The sequence below is a fragment of the Trichomonas vaginalis genome, chromosome IV (genome assembly GCF_026262505.1).
Source record: "Trichomonas vaginalis G3 chromosome IV, whole genome shotgun sequence".
Taxonomy (NCBI): Eukaryota; Parabasalia; order Trichomonadida; family Trichomonadidae; genus Trichomonas; species Trichomonas vaginalis.
In genome coordinates, this window is record NC_067206.1 from 31520960 (window position 1) to 31537385 (window position 16426).

At 29.6% G+C, this 16426-nt stretch overlaps 8 protein-coding genes and 2 pseudogenes across 10 annotated transcripts, besides 8 other annotated features; 2 read left to right on the plus strand and 8 right to left on the minus strand.

The window, feature by feature from the left end:
- Positions 1-3097: part of a mobile genetic element that runs on past the window's edge.
- TVAGG3_0202400 (uncharacterized protein) lies at positions 752-1423 on the minus strand (the record flags this gene model as incomplete). The annotated part of the gene is made up of 1 exon (XM_051226328.1): positions 752-1423. The coding sequence occupies one exon, from the start codon at positions 1421-1423 to the stop codon at positions 752-754; it is 672 nt and encodes a 223-aa protein (XP_051111314.1).
- TVAGG3_0202410 lies at positions 1457-2004 on the minus strand (annotated as a pseudogene). The gene has a single exon. A coding segment is annotated over exon 1 (548 nt).
- Positions 3098-3476: 379 nt separating the features above from the next.
- On the minus strand, positions 3477-4319 carry TVAGG3_0202420 (uncharacterized protein; the record flags this gene model as incomplete). The annotated part of the gene is made up of 1 exon (XM_051226329.1): positions 3477-4319. A coding segment is annotated over one exon (843 nt), but the record flags the coding sequence as incomplete, so codon positions are not given.
- Positions 4320-4956: 637 nt separating this feature from the next.
- Positions 4957-5172, plus strand: TVAGG3_0202430 (uncharacterized protein; the record flags this gene model as incomplete). Its single annotated transcript, XM_001327353.1, has 1 exon — positions 4957-5172. One exon carries the CDS (start codon positions 4957-4959, stop codon positions 5170-5172), a length of 216 nt encoding a protein of 71 aa, XP_001327388.1.
- A 3035-nt stretch (positions 5173-8207) lies between these two features.
- Positions 8208-8624, plus strand: TVAGG3_0202440 (uncharacterized protein; the record flags this gene model as incomplete). The annotated part of the gene is made up of 1 exon (XM_001295319.1): positions 8208-8624. The coding sequence occupies one exon, from the start codon at positions 8208-8210 to the stop codon at positions 8622-8624; it is 417 nt and encodes a 138-aa protein (XP_001295320.1).
- A 22-nt stretch (positions 8625-8646) lies between these two features.
- On the minus strand, positions 8647-9763 carry TVAGG3_0202450 (RNA binding; the record flags this gene model as incomplete). The annotated part of the gene is made up of 1 exon (XM_001295318.2): positions 8863-9729. One exon carries the CDS (start codon positions 9727-9729, stop codon positions 8863-8865), a length of 867 nt encoding a protein of 288 aa, XP_001295319.1.
- A 1641-nt stretch (positions 9764-11404) lies between these two features.
- Positions 11405-11441: a mobile genetic element.
- Positions 11405-11441: a terminal%2Cinverted (terminal inverted repeat of Banshee-A3 transposon ID:TVAGG3_0202460).
- A 498-nt stretch (positions 11442-11939) lies between these two features.
- Positions 11940-11977: a mobile genetic element.
- Positions 11940-11977: a terminal%2Cinverted (terminal inverted repeat of Banshee-A3 transposon ID:TVAGG3_0202470).
- Positions 11978-12063: 86 nt separating this feature from the next.
- Positions 12064-12098: a terminal%2Cinverted (terminal inverted repeat of Kolobok-1_TV transposon ID:TVAGG3_0013400).
- Positions 12064-15553: a mobile genetic element.
- TVAGG3_0202490 (uncharacterized protein) lies at positions 12794-13170 on the minus strand (the record flags this gene model as incomplete). The annotated part of the gene is made up of 1 exon (XM_051226330.1): positions 12794-13170. A coding segment is annotated over one exon (377 nt), but the record flags the coding sequence as incomplete, so codon positions are not given.
- TVAGG3_0202500 lies at positions 13171-13874 on the minus strand (annotated as a pseudogene). Its single transcript has one exon. A coding segment is annotated over exon 1 (704 nt).
- On the minus strand, positions 14403-15066 carry TVAGG3_0202510 (uncharacterized protein; the record flags this gene model as incomplete). The annotated part of the gene is made up of 1 exon (XM_051226331.1): positions 14403-15066. A coding segment is annotated over one exon (664 nt), but the record flags the coding sequence as incomplete, so codon positions are not given.
- Positions 15519-15553: a terminal%2Cinverted (terminal inverted repeat of Kolobok-1_TV transposon ID:TVAGG3_0013400).
- Positions 15554-15777: 224 nt separating this feature from the next.
- TVAGG3_0202520 (uncharacterized protein) lies at positions 15778-15993 on the minus strand (the record flags this gene model as incomplete). The annotated part of the gene is made up of 1 exon (XM_001290748.1): positions 15778-15993. One exon carries the CDS (start codon positions 15991-15993, stop codon positions 15778-15780), a length of 216 nt encoding a protein of 71 aa, XP_001290749.1.
- Positions 15994-16426: the final 433 nt, after the last annotated feature.

Sequence of the window (16426 nt, forward strand, 5' to 3'; positions counted from 1 at the left end):
TTTCTTCATACCATACGATAAATGATTCATTTAAATAACTTAAAATCGTGTTAATATCCCATTTTGTTATCACATTATTTATATACATATCATACGTTTTTTCATGGTCATCTTTAATAAATGATATATAATCTGAAGGGTCTAAAAGAATGGGATTAAATTTACCACTCACAGAAACGAGAGTAACATTATAAATTCCACTAACTGTTAAATTTAATTCACAACTATTATTCGAAATAATATTGATAATTGACATTTTTATTACGATTAAAAATATGGTAAAGCGTTATTTTCCAGTGATAAATAAAACTAGGATAAGATTACCTCAAGAATTCATAAATTCAACGAATACGAAATTCATTCATGTTATAAATTTTAGTGTTTTCAGAAAATATGAGTCGATGTCATATTCATCAACGGGTTATATTTCACTTCATTCAAATTTAGTTCAATCAAACCCATATAATGACCATTTCATAAGATTTTCAGATGGTATTAAAAATGTAATTGATAGATTAAAATATGAACAGATTGACAATATCGAATTTTTGGAATTTTGGTTTAAATATCCTGATGGAAAAAAGATTGAAGTTAAAGATAAAGCTGATACTATAACAAAAACAATTACAATAACTGATCCAGATAGTGGGGAACAAAAAGAAATAAAACAAACGATAGAAACTGGTGAAAGGTCAATTATTATTGATTATGATTCAAAGGAATATTATTCGATAATGTTAATGCTTGAGTATTAAATAGCCTTAACAAAGAATTTTTCAAGTGATATTTTATATTCATCAACTATTTTATTATAAATATCATTATATGTTAAATGAAGTTCGGTTGTTGTTCCATTCTTTGATATCTTAATTGTGCTAATATCCTTTATAGGATTTATTTTTGCAACTATTCCACAGCATGAAACCTCATCATCTATGAAAAATTGAATCTTAACGTCTGAATCTTGAACATCACAAAGAATGGAGATAATGTGAATTAATGATTCATAAGGTAAAATAATTAAACCGGATTGATCAATTAAATTTATTATTGAATCATAATTATTAATTATTATATCACGGTAAATTTTCATTAATTCAAAATTAATGTCTATTTTATATGGGTTCTCGATGTTTGATGAAAGAGGTGCTGGGTATGTTGGATAAGTGGGAATTTCAACGGGTTCTTTACCAGGTTCAGATAAAATGATTGGGTCTCCATTCTCATGGTTTTCTTCATTCTCCTCATTCTTCGGTAAGTCACGAATTAATAAATTTGGTTGAGTTGCTGACCTTGTTAATTCAGGGCTAACATTAACTTTAACATTTTGAATAATTCGTGATTTATCATCATTTACGTTATAACCAACCGTAATCTCTGCTTTCGCGTTAGTGTTCTTTTGATTAGTAAAACGTCTTCTCATTTATATTCGAATAAAAAAAATATATTTAAACTTTTATTTTGCCGGAACTTTTGAATCTATTATCCCCTGTATTTGTTCATGAAGTTGATTTTTAGCTGTTTCATCGAAATTAATAGACCAAATATATTCATTAATTGCATTCTTATAATCAACTGATTTCTCAAATTTTCTTTTATCTGATTCCTTAACTAAATCATAAGTTAAACCTCGTTGCTGATATAATGGTTTCTTAATTAAATCTTTGAATGCTTGAGATAAAGCACCTGATGCAATTCTTGCTACTATAATTGGTTGGAATTGCTGTTTAAGTTCATCTTTAACATTTGCGAAAACTGGATCGAATAAAGCAACTTTAAAGAATTTCTTAGCTGAAATTTCAGGTCTAATATTTGCATATTGACCATCAAACTGGTTTGAATATCGTGGTAATCCATCCGGTACCTCTTCAATAGCATTTAATTCCTCATTGAAATAAGAATATGGATTATGACGGTATGAATTAATTGGACCATTTTCACCTTCTCCAATGTATTGTTTAACAGCTTTTCCATTTTCATCAAATTGCATAGGATAACGTTCATTATATGCTTTACGTTTAGGATAATCAGATACAGTTAATTTATAACCATTTATGACTTTAATATTACCTTGACCATCAGTAACGAAAACTTCATTTATACCATCAGTTTTTCCATTTGGACCTGTAATGTCTGCTTCATGTGCTTCCCAATTTGGACCTTGACGTTTGGCATATGCTTGAGCTTCTGGTAATGTTAAAACATTTCTCATTTGTTTAACATCTTTTTGAAGACCAGCAACAATATGAACTAATTCTTTCATTCCATCGGGAACTTTCATAGTTCTATTATATACACCCCTTTTGTTTGTCCCTTGTTTTAATGGAACCTGCATAAGATTTGCTATTTCTGTCATGTTTAATTATAAATAAAAAATAAAAATTAATTATAAAAAGTTAATCAAATTTAACACCCCCTTTATTTAAATCAACTATTATTTTTCCATGTTCACCTAATTGCTGATATTGTGTGTAAAGTTCATTAATGCTCATTGGTAAATTCACTTGATAAAGCATAACGTTCAACTGTTGACGACTAAACCCACTGAAAATGAAAAGGGTTGATAGATTTGATTTAATGTTTGTGCTTAATGCTTTGAAATATTGAACAGCCATGAAAAATGAACATTGAATGTGTCGACATTGAGTTAATAACTGATTAAAATATGATTTCTCATTTGTTATTAGTTTTGATTTCACTGCATCATCTAGAAAAATGAGTGAATGCAAAAATTCTTTATCAAAATTTGAAATGGAAAGTGTTTCAAATAATTCATCCCGTTGTTTATCAATAATTTTATCCTCTAATCCTTGCTTCTTGATTGTATTTATATAATTCTTTATACATTAAAAAGTTTTTTAAATAATCTTCTGCTTCTTCTTGTGATAAATAAATAATTGGAATTTTGATTAAATGCTTTAAAGATTCAAATATATCATCTGAAGGTGAACCTGAACGGTTGATATAAATTAACACATGTGAATGGGGGAAGTGTTAGCAATAATGATAATTTGTTTTAATATCGTTAATGTTTTACCTTTATTCTGTTTACCAATTGCTGCAGATTGAATTTAAGTAACATTCAAGAATATGGAATTTTCATTAATTTTTCCTTAGATAGAGCATATTTTATTATCACTCAATGCTTCATTAATCATATCATCTACGTATGTATTATATACTCCTGCTAATTCTTCATAAGGGGTGGATGAATTTAAATCCATTTAATCAAAAATAAATTTATAATTTTAAACATTTCTATTCATCAATATTTCATCATATGAACTTCTATACTGTGGTGGTGTACCTGTTGGATGATATTTCAAACCTTCATCCGGTGTCCATGTCCAATATGTAGTCCTAGTAAACCAAACCTGAGGAGGATTTGTCACCTTTGAACAGTAAGTGTCATTTTCACCCTGAATGATTGGATAAGCTTTCACTTGTACTGTAACTTGTGAGTTGAAAGTTTCTAATCCATCAAAGAATATACCCGCTCCATCACGTTGAACTGGAATAGTGCATAAGAATGAAGTTTGGTCTTTCCATGTTCTAGCTAATGGCGTGCCATCATCATCATTCAGTGGTCTAGTTAATGAGTCCTCGTATTCTTCCGTGCATTCATTCACTCCATCTAAATCAGAAGCTTGAAGCATACGTGTAAAGAATATGTCACCCACTGTGGTCATCGCTTGATCGGGGAAGTTTCTGGAATCTATAGTGACCTGAAGACCTCGAAGCATTGGATTTTCTAAAACTGTTCTTTGCATTGCATTTTTCGGAAATGTTAACACAACATCTGTAACATTATGAAGAGCGTATGAGAAATCTGAGCTAATACCTTCAGGAGTGATGCAACCTCCATTTAGTGAACGAACGTCAATATGTTGAGCTGGAATCATGAATGGATCTTCCTTACTGAATAAACGTGGTATTGCTTTAACTGATTCTTCAATTAAACCGTATCCTGGTGTAATACATTTATCCTCTAAAACTTCCATCTTTGTGCATGAAATAATAACGTCATCAACTGTTGCGTCAGCAGATGTAGCGGCTAAGCTTGTAATTAATTTGGCAGGAAGTCCGATTTGTTGGAATTTGCGATCATATTTATAAACATGATTCATAATCTTTTCATAATTTTCATCAGTTATCTTTTCATAAACGTAATTTTGTAAATCAGCAACTCTTAACGGGTCAACCTGACAAAATACTAAAGTATCCCTGAAAACATAATATTTAAGAATGATATCACCAAATGATTTAGGATAATCATCGAACGCCTGAAATGCTAACAAATCATTTACCGGAATAATCATATCAAAAGTGACATCAACTTCTTCATTTGCTTTCTTGAAAACTTCTGAAGGGTCAATATATTTACCACATACTGAGTTATCATATTTTTGAACATTATTATATAACGAATGAACAAACTTTTTAACTTTCCTTTCTGATTTTGGTTTATATGTTGCAAATGCGAAAGATTCACGGGCGCAATCCATTGAAGATAACCGGCATCACCTCTTTCGGTTTCTACTTCTAATTGTTTAAAGCTTTGATTTGATGATTTGTAACCAACGAATAAACGCATGCATTTAAAAGCGGCATCACATGTGAAAGCTTTATTTGAAACTAGAGTTGCTTTAACTTTGCGTTTAATATATGTGTCACCTAATTGGTTCACATCATGAGCCGGATTTGTAATTCTTAAATGAGTTTGTTTATCATCAAAATATGGAGCATCAGAGTCATAGCATGAACTTTCAAGTTCTCTATAATATCTTCTACCATCATTCTTTGCGAATATTTCATTTATCTTTTCGAATGAATGAAACACATTTCCATTAATGGTTTAGTGTTTGGCACTAAATAGTTAGTCGTCATTTATTTATAAATAAAAAATTAAAATTAAAAGATGGAAATGAATTTTTAATTTTAATGAAATAATCAACTATGGCTGCAGGTATATTTAAGAAACTGTGGGATAGAGTAAAAAGAGGAGCGAGTAAAGTTTGGGAAACATTGAAGAAGGGAGCAAATTGGATATTTAAGAATAAAGAAGCAATTAGTGACGTAGCTGAAACAATAACACCAAAAGCTGCCCCAATAAGAGAAATTTTAAATAAAGGAGAAAAAGTTTATCAAAGACTACAACCGATACTAAGATAAAAATAATATTTATTTTTCCACTATCTACCTCCTATTTTATTAAGTATTCCTTCAGCAATTCCACCAATTGCGTTACCCGCTTGTGCTCCCATCGCTGGATTACCTGCTTTAGTACCTAATACGCCGCCTATGATAGTTCCTGCCGTTTTCGCTACTGGTGCCAAAAAGTTTGCAATGGGTTTAATAATCTTTTTATGAACCCAACCCGCAGCTTTCTTAATTCCATCCCATAATTTTTTAAAGAATCCTGCCGCCATTTCTGATTTAATATTAATTAAAAAAATATATTTCATCACTTATATTCTAATTTTTATTTAATGATAAATGAAACCAATTTTAAAAATAAATGAAACAGAGGAGGAAGAAATAAATGAAAGTGAAAATGTTCAACAAAAAATAAACGTTGTTAAACCAATTACTGAAATAAAAATTTTTTCATCTGTTGAAGAATTTAATGACTATTATACCAATAATAAAAAATTATTTGAAGAATTGACAACGTGTAAATTGAATAAAATGTTTAAAGTTGATGGATTCAAAATTTCAAAAATAAAAGGAGTGGTTAGTTTGAAATCTATTCCTCAATCAAGAATCACCTCATTAATGAAAATTGATGATTTAACAAAAAGAATAGAAGAGATTGAAGAAAGAATGAATCAAATAATTGATTTCATAAATTCAAATAATCATTAGTTTCTAATTTCTTTTACTCGATTATGACTCCATTGATTCCATTCATGATTTAAACAATTCTATAATTAATCGCGGAATATCTGACATCATCTATATATATAGCTTCTTTTATTTTTCATTACATTATGTATGGGTTGAGTGTAAATCGTTCAATATTGTATGAATTCTTACGTTTACAAAAAAAGTCACAATCTTCATTTTTAAATTGAAGTTTAACCCATTCATGATTTAAACAATTCTATAATTAATCGCGGAATATCTGACATCATCTATATATATAGCTTCTTTTATTTTTCATTACATTATGTATGGGTTGAGTGTAAATCGTTCAATATTGTATGAATTCTTACGTTTACAAAAAAAGTCACAATCTTCATTTTTAAATTGAAGTTTAACCCATTCATGATTTAAACAATTCTATAATTAATCGCGGAATATCTGACATCATCTATATATATAGCTTCTTTTATTTTTCATTACATTATGTATGGGTTGAGTGTAAATGTCTTACAATTTTGAAAATTTTTTAAATCTTGATTTATTCAAAAACGTAAGAATAAAAACCGTAAGAATCATACATTTTTTACTTCATATGTTAAAAAAAATGATACAAAATCGTTCAATATTGTATGAATTCTTACGTTTACAAAAAAAGTCACAAAACCCTTCCTCATATACTACTGTTCTTAAATTGCTGGAATTTTTAAAGGCAATTCTAAATATTTCAGTTATTTGTAATTAACTACTAGAGTAAGTTCTTACTTTGAAAGTTTTTTTGAGATTTGGCATGCTTTCAAATTCCAAAAAAATCACGAAAATTCCAAAATGACATAAAAAATCAAGAAATTTTGTGTAATAAATGACTTTTCATGACTTTTTTTGAAATAGAAATAATAATATTTAGTCAGAATAAGATAAATGACATTTAAAATCTGCATTTTGAAATAATTTTATTTTATCGATTCCTTAGATATTCAAATTATCACAAATAATTGGCAACTCACATATATCCTACTAATACTATTACAGTTTTTTCCATTGCAATTTCTTCATATGAATCCTTTACAAGATAATAAAAATTATTAAGCACAAAATGTATTTATTTAGTTATTGACTTATTCATTTAAATCTTTGTATGTATGTAAATCTAAATATCTGAATCATACAATTCAAATTCGAAGAAATGATCAGATATGATCATGTGGGTTATCTTACAATGACGTCAGAAATAATTTTAAAACAATCGTTATCATTTACTTTTGCGTTATTCCTTGCGATAAATTGGCATTGACAATATGGGTCTTCATTAATAATTGCTAATCAATTTTGTGATAGAGCGAATCACAAAGTAACGAATTTTTAGCTTGGAAATAGTTAATTATTGTTGCGATCATTGAATTTTTCTTTTTTGCTTCGAATTGAATTAATGTTTGAGGAATGACGCTTTCTGATATAGACAAACGTTTAATTCTCCGAATAAACGCCGTTGAATTAGAAGGATAATCGCAAATGGAGCTTTGATTTTATGGATAAAATTTTTGACATCCTGACAAACCTAAATTTTGTCACTTTTCGATTTTTTTTATATAATAATGTTTACATACGAAAACATCGGGGCCATTCTAGAATATCCCATATACATACTCGCATCGCGACTTAACTTGAAGCCTAAAGACATTGCATATGGAAATATTGTTCTTGGATTGCTTACAGTGATATATTTCGCTCATTTCGGTGCCTTAATATACGTTGCGCTCTCATTTGGATTATCTGGACTTCTTTTCAATGGGATTCATAGATTAGATGTCATTTTCGTACTATTCATGATTGTTTTCTTCATTTACAATTTCACGAATACATCTTGCGAACCAGAAGCCGCAATACTGCAAACTATATTCATCAGAGGTTTCTCACTCTCAGTCGACATCATTCAATCCAGTGTTACAATGGAGAAATCGTTGAAATTGCCATCCATCGAATATTACCTGGCATACATCTTCTCTCCATTCGGATTCTGGAATGGATACTTTATATCATACGAAAACTTTACTTTGATAATGAACAAGCCCGTAGAAAAGAAAATGAACAATATTTGGTATGGCCTTCTTGGAATCTACTTTATATTCGATTTTATTGCAAATATAGCCAGAACCATATCATCATTTACCTACAAATACTATCGTGGTCCCGTTTACGTGTTATTAGCAATTATTATTGTCATGAAGAAGTTTGTTATGTGGAAAATTACTCAACTATCAATCGCAAGCTCAGCTGTATACAATGATTCCTCCAAGAAGAAGGAAGAATTAGATAATGCTCCAATTCAGAAACTACGCAATGTAATGGGCTTCAATGACTGGTACTCTAACTTTGGATATTCAATGGGCTACTTTTGGGTCAATTATGTTAAACTTCCCTTAAAAATTCCAAGTTTTAATATTCTTATCTTTGTTATAGCAAATGTTAACTGCAAACACTTCAGAACACTCCTATTCATTCCAGAATTACTTCTTTTATACCATGTTGATAGAATGCCAGAAGTTGTCAAATTAAAATCGAAACGCAGCCTGTTTTACTACTTCAAGACCATTGGATATGTACAAGGATTGTATCTAACAGTCAATGCATTGGCTAATTCATATGATGAGTTTTTGGCCATAAGAGAATCAACTTTCTTTGTATTTCCGATGCTTTCATTGGTCACTTTAGGCCTTGTTAAGTACTATGGTCAATCTAATAATAGAAGTTTAGATGATTGAAAAAAAAAAATTTGAATTTTTATTTTTGTATTATTTTTTTATAAACATTTACATGATCTGTCATTAATATTAACATGATCCTGCATAATATGCAGGATTTTCTATTAAAATTAAAAAATTTGTTTCTATTTTAACTTTATTATAAAATAATATATTTCGGAAGCCATCTCCACAACATTCCCGTAAAATATGTACATAAATCCTTCATCTTGATACTAAAATCATAAAATTATCTTAATTATGCATAAGATTCCGCCTTTGAATCGTAATTATCCTTCGATTGATCGTCCTGGTACTGATTTTTATCCTGATCCTGTGCTGGTGGGTTCGGATAAGCTTCAGGTTGGAATGCAGAATAATATTGTTGTAATTGCTGTTGCTGATCGTAGTAACTTCTTGCATATACCTCCATAGCGTATCTTTGTTGATCGTAGAAATACCTATCCGCCAGTCTTTGCTCCAGATACCTCCTTTGTTCGTAGTAGTCCAATTCTAAATCAGAAGGCGAGCGTCTATCGCTATATCTGCGCGATGGACCGTATCTCCTGTCATCGTAATCCCTATCGTCGTACATTCTGTTATCATCGTATCTTCTGCGATCATCATAATCGCGGTCGTCGTAGCGCCTTGGTCTTCTATCGCGATCATAATTAGCACGATAATCATCCCTATAATCATCTCTACTATCACGTCTAGTCAGTCTAAAATTCCTTTCTCCGCGAGCATTACGATATTCGTTTTTACTTCTTTTAGGTAATCCTTTTTGCTCTCTGATTTTCATGATCTCATCTTCAGGAGTTCTCGGATCGCCAGCTAATTTGAGGAATACTTCTCGGCCATCAACTTGTTTTCGATTTAATTCAGCTACAGCCTTTTTTGCGTCCTCTTTCGTTTCGAATTCAACGAAAGCGACACCTTTAGATTGTCCGTCAGCCTGTCTGACAACTCTTGCTCCTCTGAGTTGGCCGTAACTACTAAATACAGCGATAAGACTACCTTCTGTTGATTTATAGCTAAGATTTCCAACAAAAACAGTCCTTTCATCTTGATCTTGTGCTGAAGCGTCTAATGCCCCTGCTGGCTGATCATTGCCTCCCCATGACATTACAATTTCTAATAAAAAAAAATTCCGAAACGATAATTTTTTTTCAGATTTCAAATTTCGCAATTACAATGATAATCGCCTTGCATTAACCTTCCTAATGTGAAATATTTGTTATTTCACATCAATTTCTTTTCTCAGATTCTGAGTAGTAGGATATGATGGGTTTTGTGACTTTTTTTGTTACATCTATATATAGACGATGCATTAAAATATATTTATTTATAAACCATTAAAAAAATTAAAGTTATTTTTAAAATAATTTATTTTTTTATTCTTACATAAATGACCCAACAAGTAAAACCAGATAAAATAGATTATCGAATTTTAGAGGATGGTGTTCCTGTTTATATTCAAAGATTTAAAGGGAAGCAATATTATAGAATTGTTAATCCTGAATACATAAAACATTTATTTAAAAAGGAAGACTGTGAATTATTAAACGTTAATGAATATGAAACCAATAAATCAAAATTGAAATATAAATATATTGGAGGTGATGAAAGATACAAAGATAAAGATAAAGTTTATACAGTTTCATATAATGAATGGAAAACCAATAAGATAAGAAAACATTTAGGAGATTATGGTAAAAGTTCCGAATTCTTTAAATCTAGTATATACGAGAGAATAAAATAAATTAGAAATAATTATTTTCATGAATAAAAGATTCACTACCATAATGAAATAAAAAAATTTTTAAAAAATAAACTTTAAAAATTCATATCTTACATTTTTGAATAATTTATTTTTTTAATTCGTAAGAAATGAGTGAATCTAAATTCGTGACTGTGAATCAATTAATGGATAAACTTTCACCAATTCTCACCCAGGTTAAACAAGTAGACGTTTATTTTGATGATTACATACAAAGTTTATTTTATAAAGGTAAGTTTAATATTAAACCTATTGCTTTTGCATTTGATGGTAAATTAATCGAAAATTCAAAAATTTGGGAATTAATTCCGGATATTGAATTTATAACAAATATTAAGGATAAATGGTTTAAACAACAAAACCACCTCACTAAAGTTCTTTGTAGATTAATGATTAAAACTGAGGAAAAAGAATTTAACGGGTTTAAATATCATCCATGTAAAATTTTAGAACTTGGTAACGAAAAACTTCAGAAAAAATTAAACGCAAGACTATCAAAAGATAGAGTTGAAAGAGTAAATAAACTCGCTAAAGGTAATGGTAATGATGAAGAAGAATTTGATGAGTTCAACATTGAACTTTAAGAAACTAATGATTATTTGAATTTATGAAATCAATTATTTGATTCATTCTTTCTTCAATCTCTTCTATTCTTTTTGTTAAATCATCAATTTTCATTAATGAGGTGATTCTTGATTGAGGAATAGATTTCAAACTAACCACTCCTTTTATTTTTGAAATTTTGAATCCATCAACTTTAAACATTTTATTCAATTTACACGTTGTCAATTCTTCAAATAATTTTTTATTATTAGCATAATAGTCATTAAATTCTTCAACAGATGAAAAAAATTTTATTTCAGTAATTGGTTTAACAACGTTTATTTTTTGTTGAACATTTTCACTTTCATTTATTTCTTCCTCCTCTGTTTCATTTATTTTTAAAATCGGTTTCATTTATCATTAAATAAAAATTAGAATATAAGTGATGAAATATATTTTGTTAATTAATATTAAATTGTAATAAACAGAAATTCATCAAAAGTGACAGCTCTCAATTTTTTGACATTTGTAAATTCTAAATTGAATGAGAAAAATGAAATAATACTAAGCATAATACAATATTCTAGATTTAATTATAATTAGGAAAAAGTTAGTTTTGAGAGTACTTTTCATAGGCATATAGAATGAAATCTTCTGAAAAATAATATCACATAAACTCATATTATTTTCTAATATATAACTATTTTATATAAAAATCAAATTCAATGATCTTAAAAGCGAAGGATAAACCTCAAAATTTACGAATATAATGAGTGGGAATTTTGAGGTTTATCCTTCGCTTTTAAGATCATTGAATTTGATTTTTATATAAAATAGTTATATATTAGAAAATAATATGAGTTTATGTGATATTATTTTTCAGAAGATTTTGTGTTCTTCTTCAAAATTTTATTTTTTTATTAAAAAGAATCTTTACAAAATATACATTTACTTTAATTAATATTTAAAAACGTGCTCTATCAAAAGTTCCAAAAATTCAATATTTTAGCTTTTCTGAGGTGTCACTTTTGATGAATTTCTGTTTACAACAAAATCAGAAATGGCGACAGGATTCTTTAAAAAATTATGGGATGGAATTAAGAAAGCTGCGGGTTGGGTTTATAAAAAGATTATTAAGGGCGCCCTATAGACGATAGCTCCCCCTCAGAAAAAATAACCTTAAATAAAACCAATGCTTTTCGAGACCTATTTTGGTACCTCCAAAAACATTTTTCTCGGCAAAAAATCAAGTTGATGTATTTTGTTTTGTCATCGTAGATACTCTAATTTTCGCCCAGTAATGTTATATAAAAGGAGCTTTTTTGTCGAAATGCAAAACAAAATTGGCCGTTAATGTGGTGAATTATCGATTTTTGGTACAGCATACTTTCTTATCAATGAATAAATGCAGCTACTTGATAAAAGAGTCTTCAAAAGCAACTTTTGAAAAAAATATTCCTTATTTACATCAAGAGCCGAATACTTTTACGATGAATATTAATAAAATTTGTCGGTATTTATTCTTACAGATTATCAGATCACAAAAGCCAAAAATTGTTTATTATTTTTTTCAGAATAAAAATTTCGAATGTATCAATTATATCAAATACATACATTTTATTCATACATTACAAATGAAATATTTAATTTTTGAAAAACCAAAATTTTTTCGAAAATCAAATATTTCGGTGTATTATATGCGCCTTTGTTTAAATTATTCGCCAATTCCTCATCATGAATGTAAGATATTTTGGTATTACAAAAGAGAATCCATGAATTGATGTTTTCGTCCAAAATAATAATATTATATTGTCGACTGTGATAAGTTATTATGGCTACTAGTTTGGATTTTACAGCTGGATTGTTATTCCATGTGTAATCATCCAATGGAAACGTAAAACCAGCAACATCAATAAAAAGATAATCTGAAAAAGTAGGAGTAACTTGAAGTTCGTTATTATTAACAAGAGGAATGTCAATTTTATCTGTAAATCCCCAGCAGAATTTTTTGAAATAATCAATAAGATCTAGTTGCCTAGCTTCACATGCAAGCGATTCTTGTAATTGTTTGAAAGCATCAATTGGATCAGCTTGATGTATCTTTTGCCGTTTCGAGTACAGGTGATACAGATAAGTAACATCTGCATTTTCCGAAAAGTTCCGATTTGTGAGCGATAATATTTCTTTGTATATTAACTGTTGCTCATTGGGATTAGAGAATAATTCGTCAAATAGTTTGTGCATTAATGGTCGAAATGTAATAAGTTGAACAATAACGGCAAGAAAACTGAGATTTTTTCCAAGCTTGATACCAAGCTTTTGTTTTTTAGGCTTATCATGAGTTTTTCTGAGTGTCTGTGGAAGTTGTATCAAATCAGGATGAAAATCTGCTATCATTTCAAGAGATGGTGGATTGTGGCTGAGGACGTTAAGATAATTGATTGCGTTTATCTTAATTTTCTCAAAGTTATGAAAATCAGTAAAAGCTGAATTCATAATTTCTTTTGCTTGCTGAGAATCGTAAACTGCAACAGCCGAGATGTTTTCTTCATTAATACGAATTAAAGACGAGTACGTATTATAAAGATCTTGTTTAAATTTGGATAATAAATTTTGGAATTCTTGAGGATCATCTGGAATTTCCTTCGCCTTGAAGAAAAATGAAAACCTTTTCCAATCTGGTGGTACTTTGATATCGGAACCAAATATAGATTTTTTGTTGAATTTTGGATAATCTGTTGGAAGTGAAAGATTTTCAGATTCTGACGGTTCTTCATCCGCTGGCGGATCCTCATCGTCAGTGTATTCAATTTTTTCGGATCTGGATCCATCTTTTGACGGTTTATGAGGAACTAAGTCAGCGAATTCTGGGTCAATTTCATCTGGAATGTAATGAACGCATCTGTTATGATTTCTGTAGTTTTCCGAAGTTCTTCTGATATGGTCATAATCGGATTTATTTTCGAAATTTAATATAACTTGTAAAATATCTTCATCAAAATAAGAATCATCTATACCCATTAATCTTCTTAGTTTTGTCTTCCAATTGTCTTCATTATACGCAAATACAGAAACAAAAATTCTGGCTGGAAATCCAATAATCCAACGAAGATTTTTTGGGACTAAATGGGCTTTCAATGAATTGAAAGCTTCGTTGAAATTTGTATGATATTGTTTGCTGATTCTTAGAAACAATGGAGCAATATTTGTAATAATTTCTCTTTTTTCGATATGCTCTGGTGATTCTCCTGGATATCTATTAATTAATCCCATCCATCTCTGAACCTTTTGCTCTGGTTTTAATGTTGGGCATGCAAAAAGGATCCTAAATATTTTTTCAAATTTAGGATATTTAGTGACAATTTTTGAAAATGCTGATTTTATCACATGATTTGGATCTCTTACATGTGATAATTGTGCACCAGAATTCTCTATCATTGTTGAATCTTTAACATCACCATCTGAACAAAAAACTTTTATTTTTTTCCATAAATCAGATTTCAACATATCACGTAATGCATAGCTTTCCATTAATCCTGGTGAAATTTTTGGTTCAACCAAAATTTTGGGACTTTTGAATTTTATTAATTCTGGATGCCTTGAAACTATTCTAAAATCTAATATTTTGTTTGTATTTATATCTATAAGCGTAATGACGGCATGTAAAGCATCGCGCTTAGAACTCCATGCGCAATCTAATGAAACATTAAATTTGTATTCTGAATCATGTTTAAGAATTTCTTGTATATTAGCTTCACAACTTGCTGTTGCAACTTTCTCAAGATCTGGCAATATGCTCTTTAGATGCGCAAGTAATGTAGTTTCTGTTGGGCAATGAAAGTTTAGGAGTGATGCCAATTCGATGTGTTTTGAAAATCCTGCACCAGATATAAGAGAAATGTAAGTATGAAGATTCTTGACAACGTCACTATACGGAACTCCAGGCTTAAATTTGACGTTGAATATTGTTTCTTCCTTAACATTTGATTGTGAATGATCTTGTTTTGAATTAAGCTGGTTTAGATTAATGAAATGCGAAAAAGGTTTCTTATTTGAATAAACAGTTCGATGATAGACCCTTTTTTGGCAGTCATCAGCTTTATATGTTATTAATATCTCTTCAATTGTGTATCCTTCCATGATTGGAATAGAATACTCCATAGGAAGAGCTAAAATCCCGCCAAATTTTACGGTTTTTTTAATACAAAAGTAATCAAAGTGAATAAAGCAAAGATATATATTGTATTTAATCAGTCAATTGATATTGGGTAGAATATATGCTCAATATTTCATTTTTCAAATTTATTATTTCAAAAAACCAATAATTGGCGACATTGTTTACTGTAATAATTGTTTTTAATGAAAACACTATATGCCTTCCTTATTTTCTTTCTTTTTTATTTTTTTGAAAAAATCAAAAAAACTCGAAAAAAAATCAAAAAATCACAAAATCGATGAATTCTCAACGTAATTTAAATCTTCAAAATCGTAGAGATTGGTCATAATATAACTAAGCATTATGATATGGTAAAGTTCAAAAAATCTCTCTCTTGAACGAGATAAAAGCTTAACAGAAATAACCTTAAAAGTGCTTTTCTGAGGGTGGTCTATCGTCTATAGGGCACCCTTAAACCCGTTGCAAACTTTTTGGCACCAGTAGCGAAAACGGCAGGAACTATCATAGGTGGAGTATTAGGTACTAAAGCAGGTAATCCGGCGATTGGAGCACAAGCAGGTAACGCAGTTGGTGGAATAGCTGAAGGAATACTTAATAAAATAGGAGGTAGATAGTGGAAAAATAAATATGAGATCCTATGGATCATCTCACCGCTTAGCGGCTTAAAATTATTTTTATCTTAGTATCGGTTGTAGTCTTTGATAAACTTTTTCTCCTTTATTTAAAACTTCTCTTATTGGGGCAGCTTTTGGTGTTATTGATTCAGCAACGTCACTAATTGCTTCTTTATTCTTAAATATCCAATTTGCCCCCTTCTTCAATGTTTCCCAAACTTTACTCGCTCCTCTTTTTACTCTATCCCACAGTTTCTTAAATATACCCGCAGCCATAGTTGATTATTTCATTAAAATTAAAAATTCATTTTCATCTTTTAATTTTGATTTTTTATTTATTAATAAATGACGACTAACTATTTGGTGCCAAACACTAAACCGATTAATGGAAATGTATTTCATTCATTCGAAAAGATAAATGAAATATTCGCAAAGAATGACGGTAGAAGATATTATAGAGAACTTGAAAGTTCATGCTATGACTCTGATGCTCCATATTTTGATGATAAACAAACTCATTTAAGAATTACAAATCCGGCTCATGATGTGAACCAATTAGGTGACACATATATTAAACGCAAAGTTAAAGCAACTCTAGTTTCAAATAAAGCTTTCACATGTGATGCCGCTTTTAAATGCATGCGTTTATTCGTTGGTTACAAATCATCAAATCAAAGCTTTAAACAATTAGAAGTAGAAACCGAAAGAG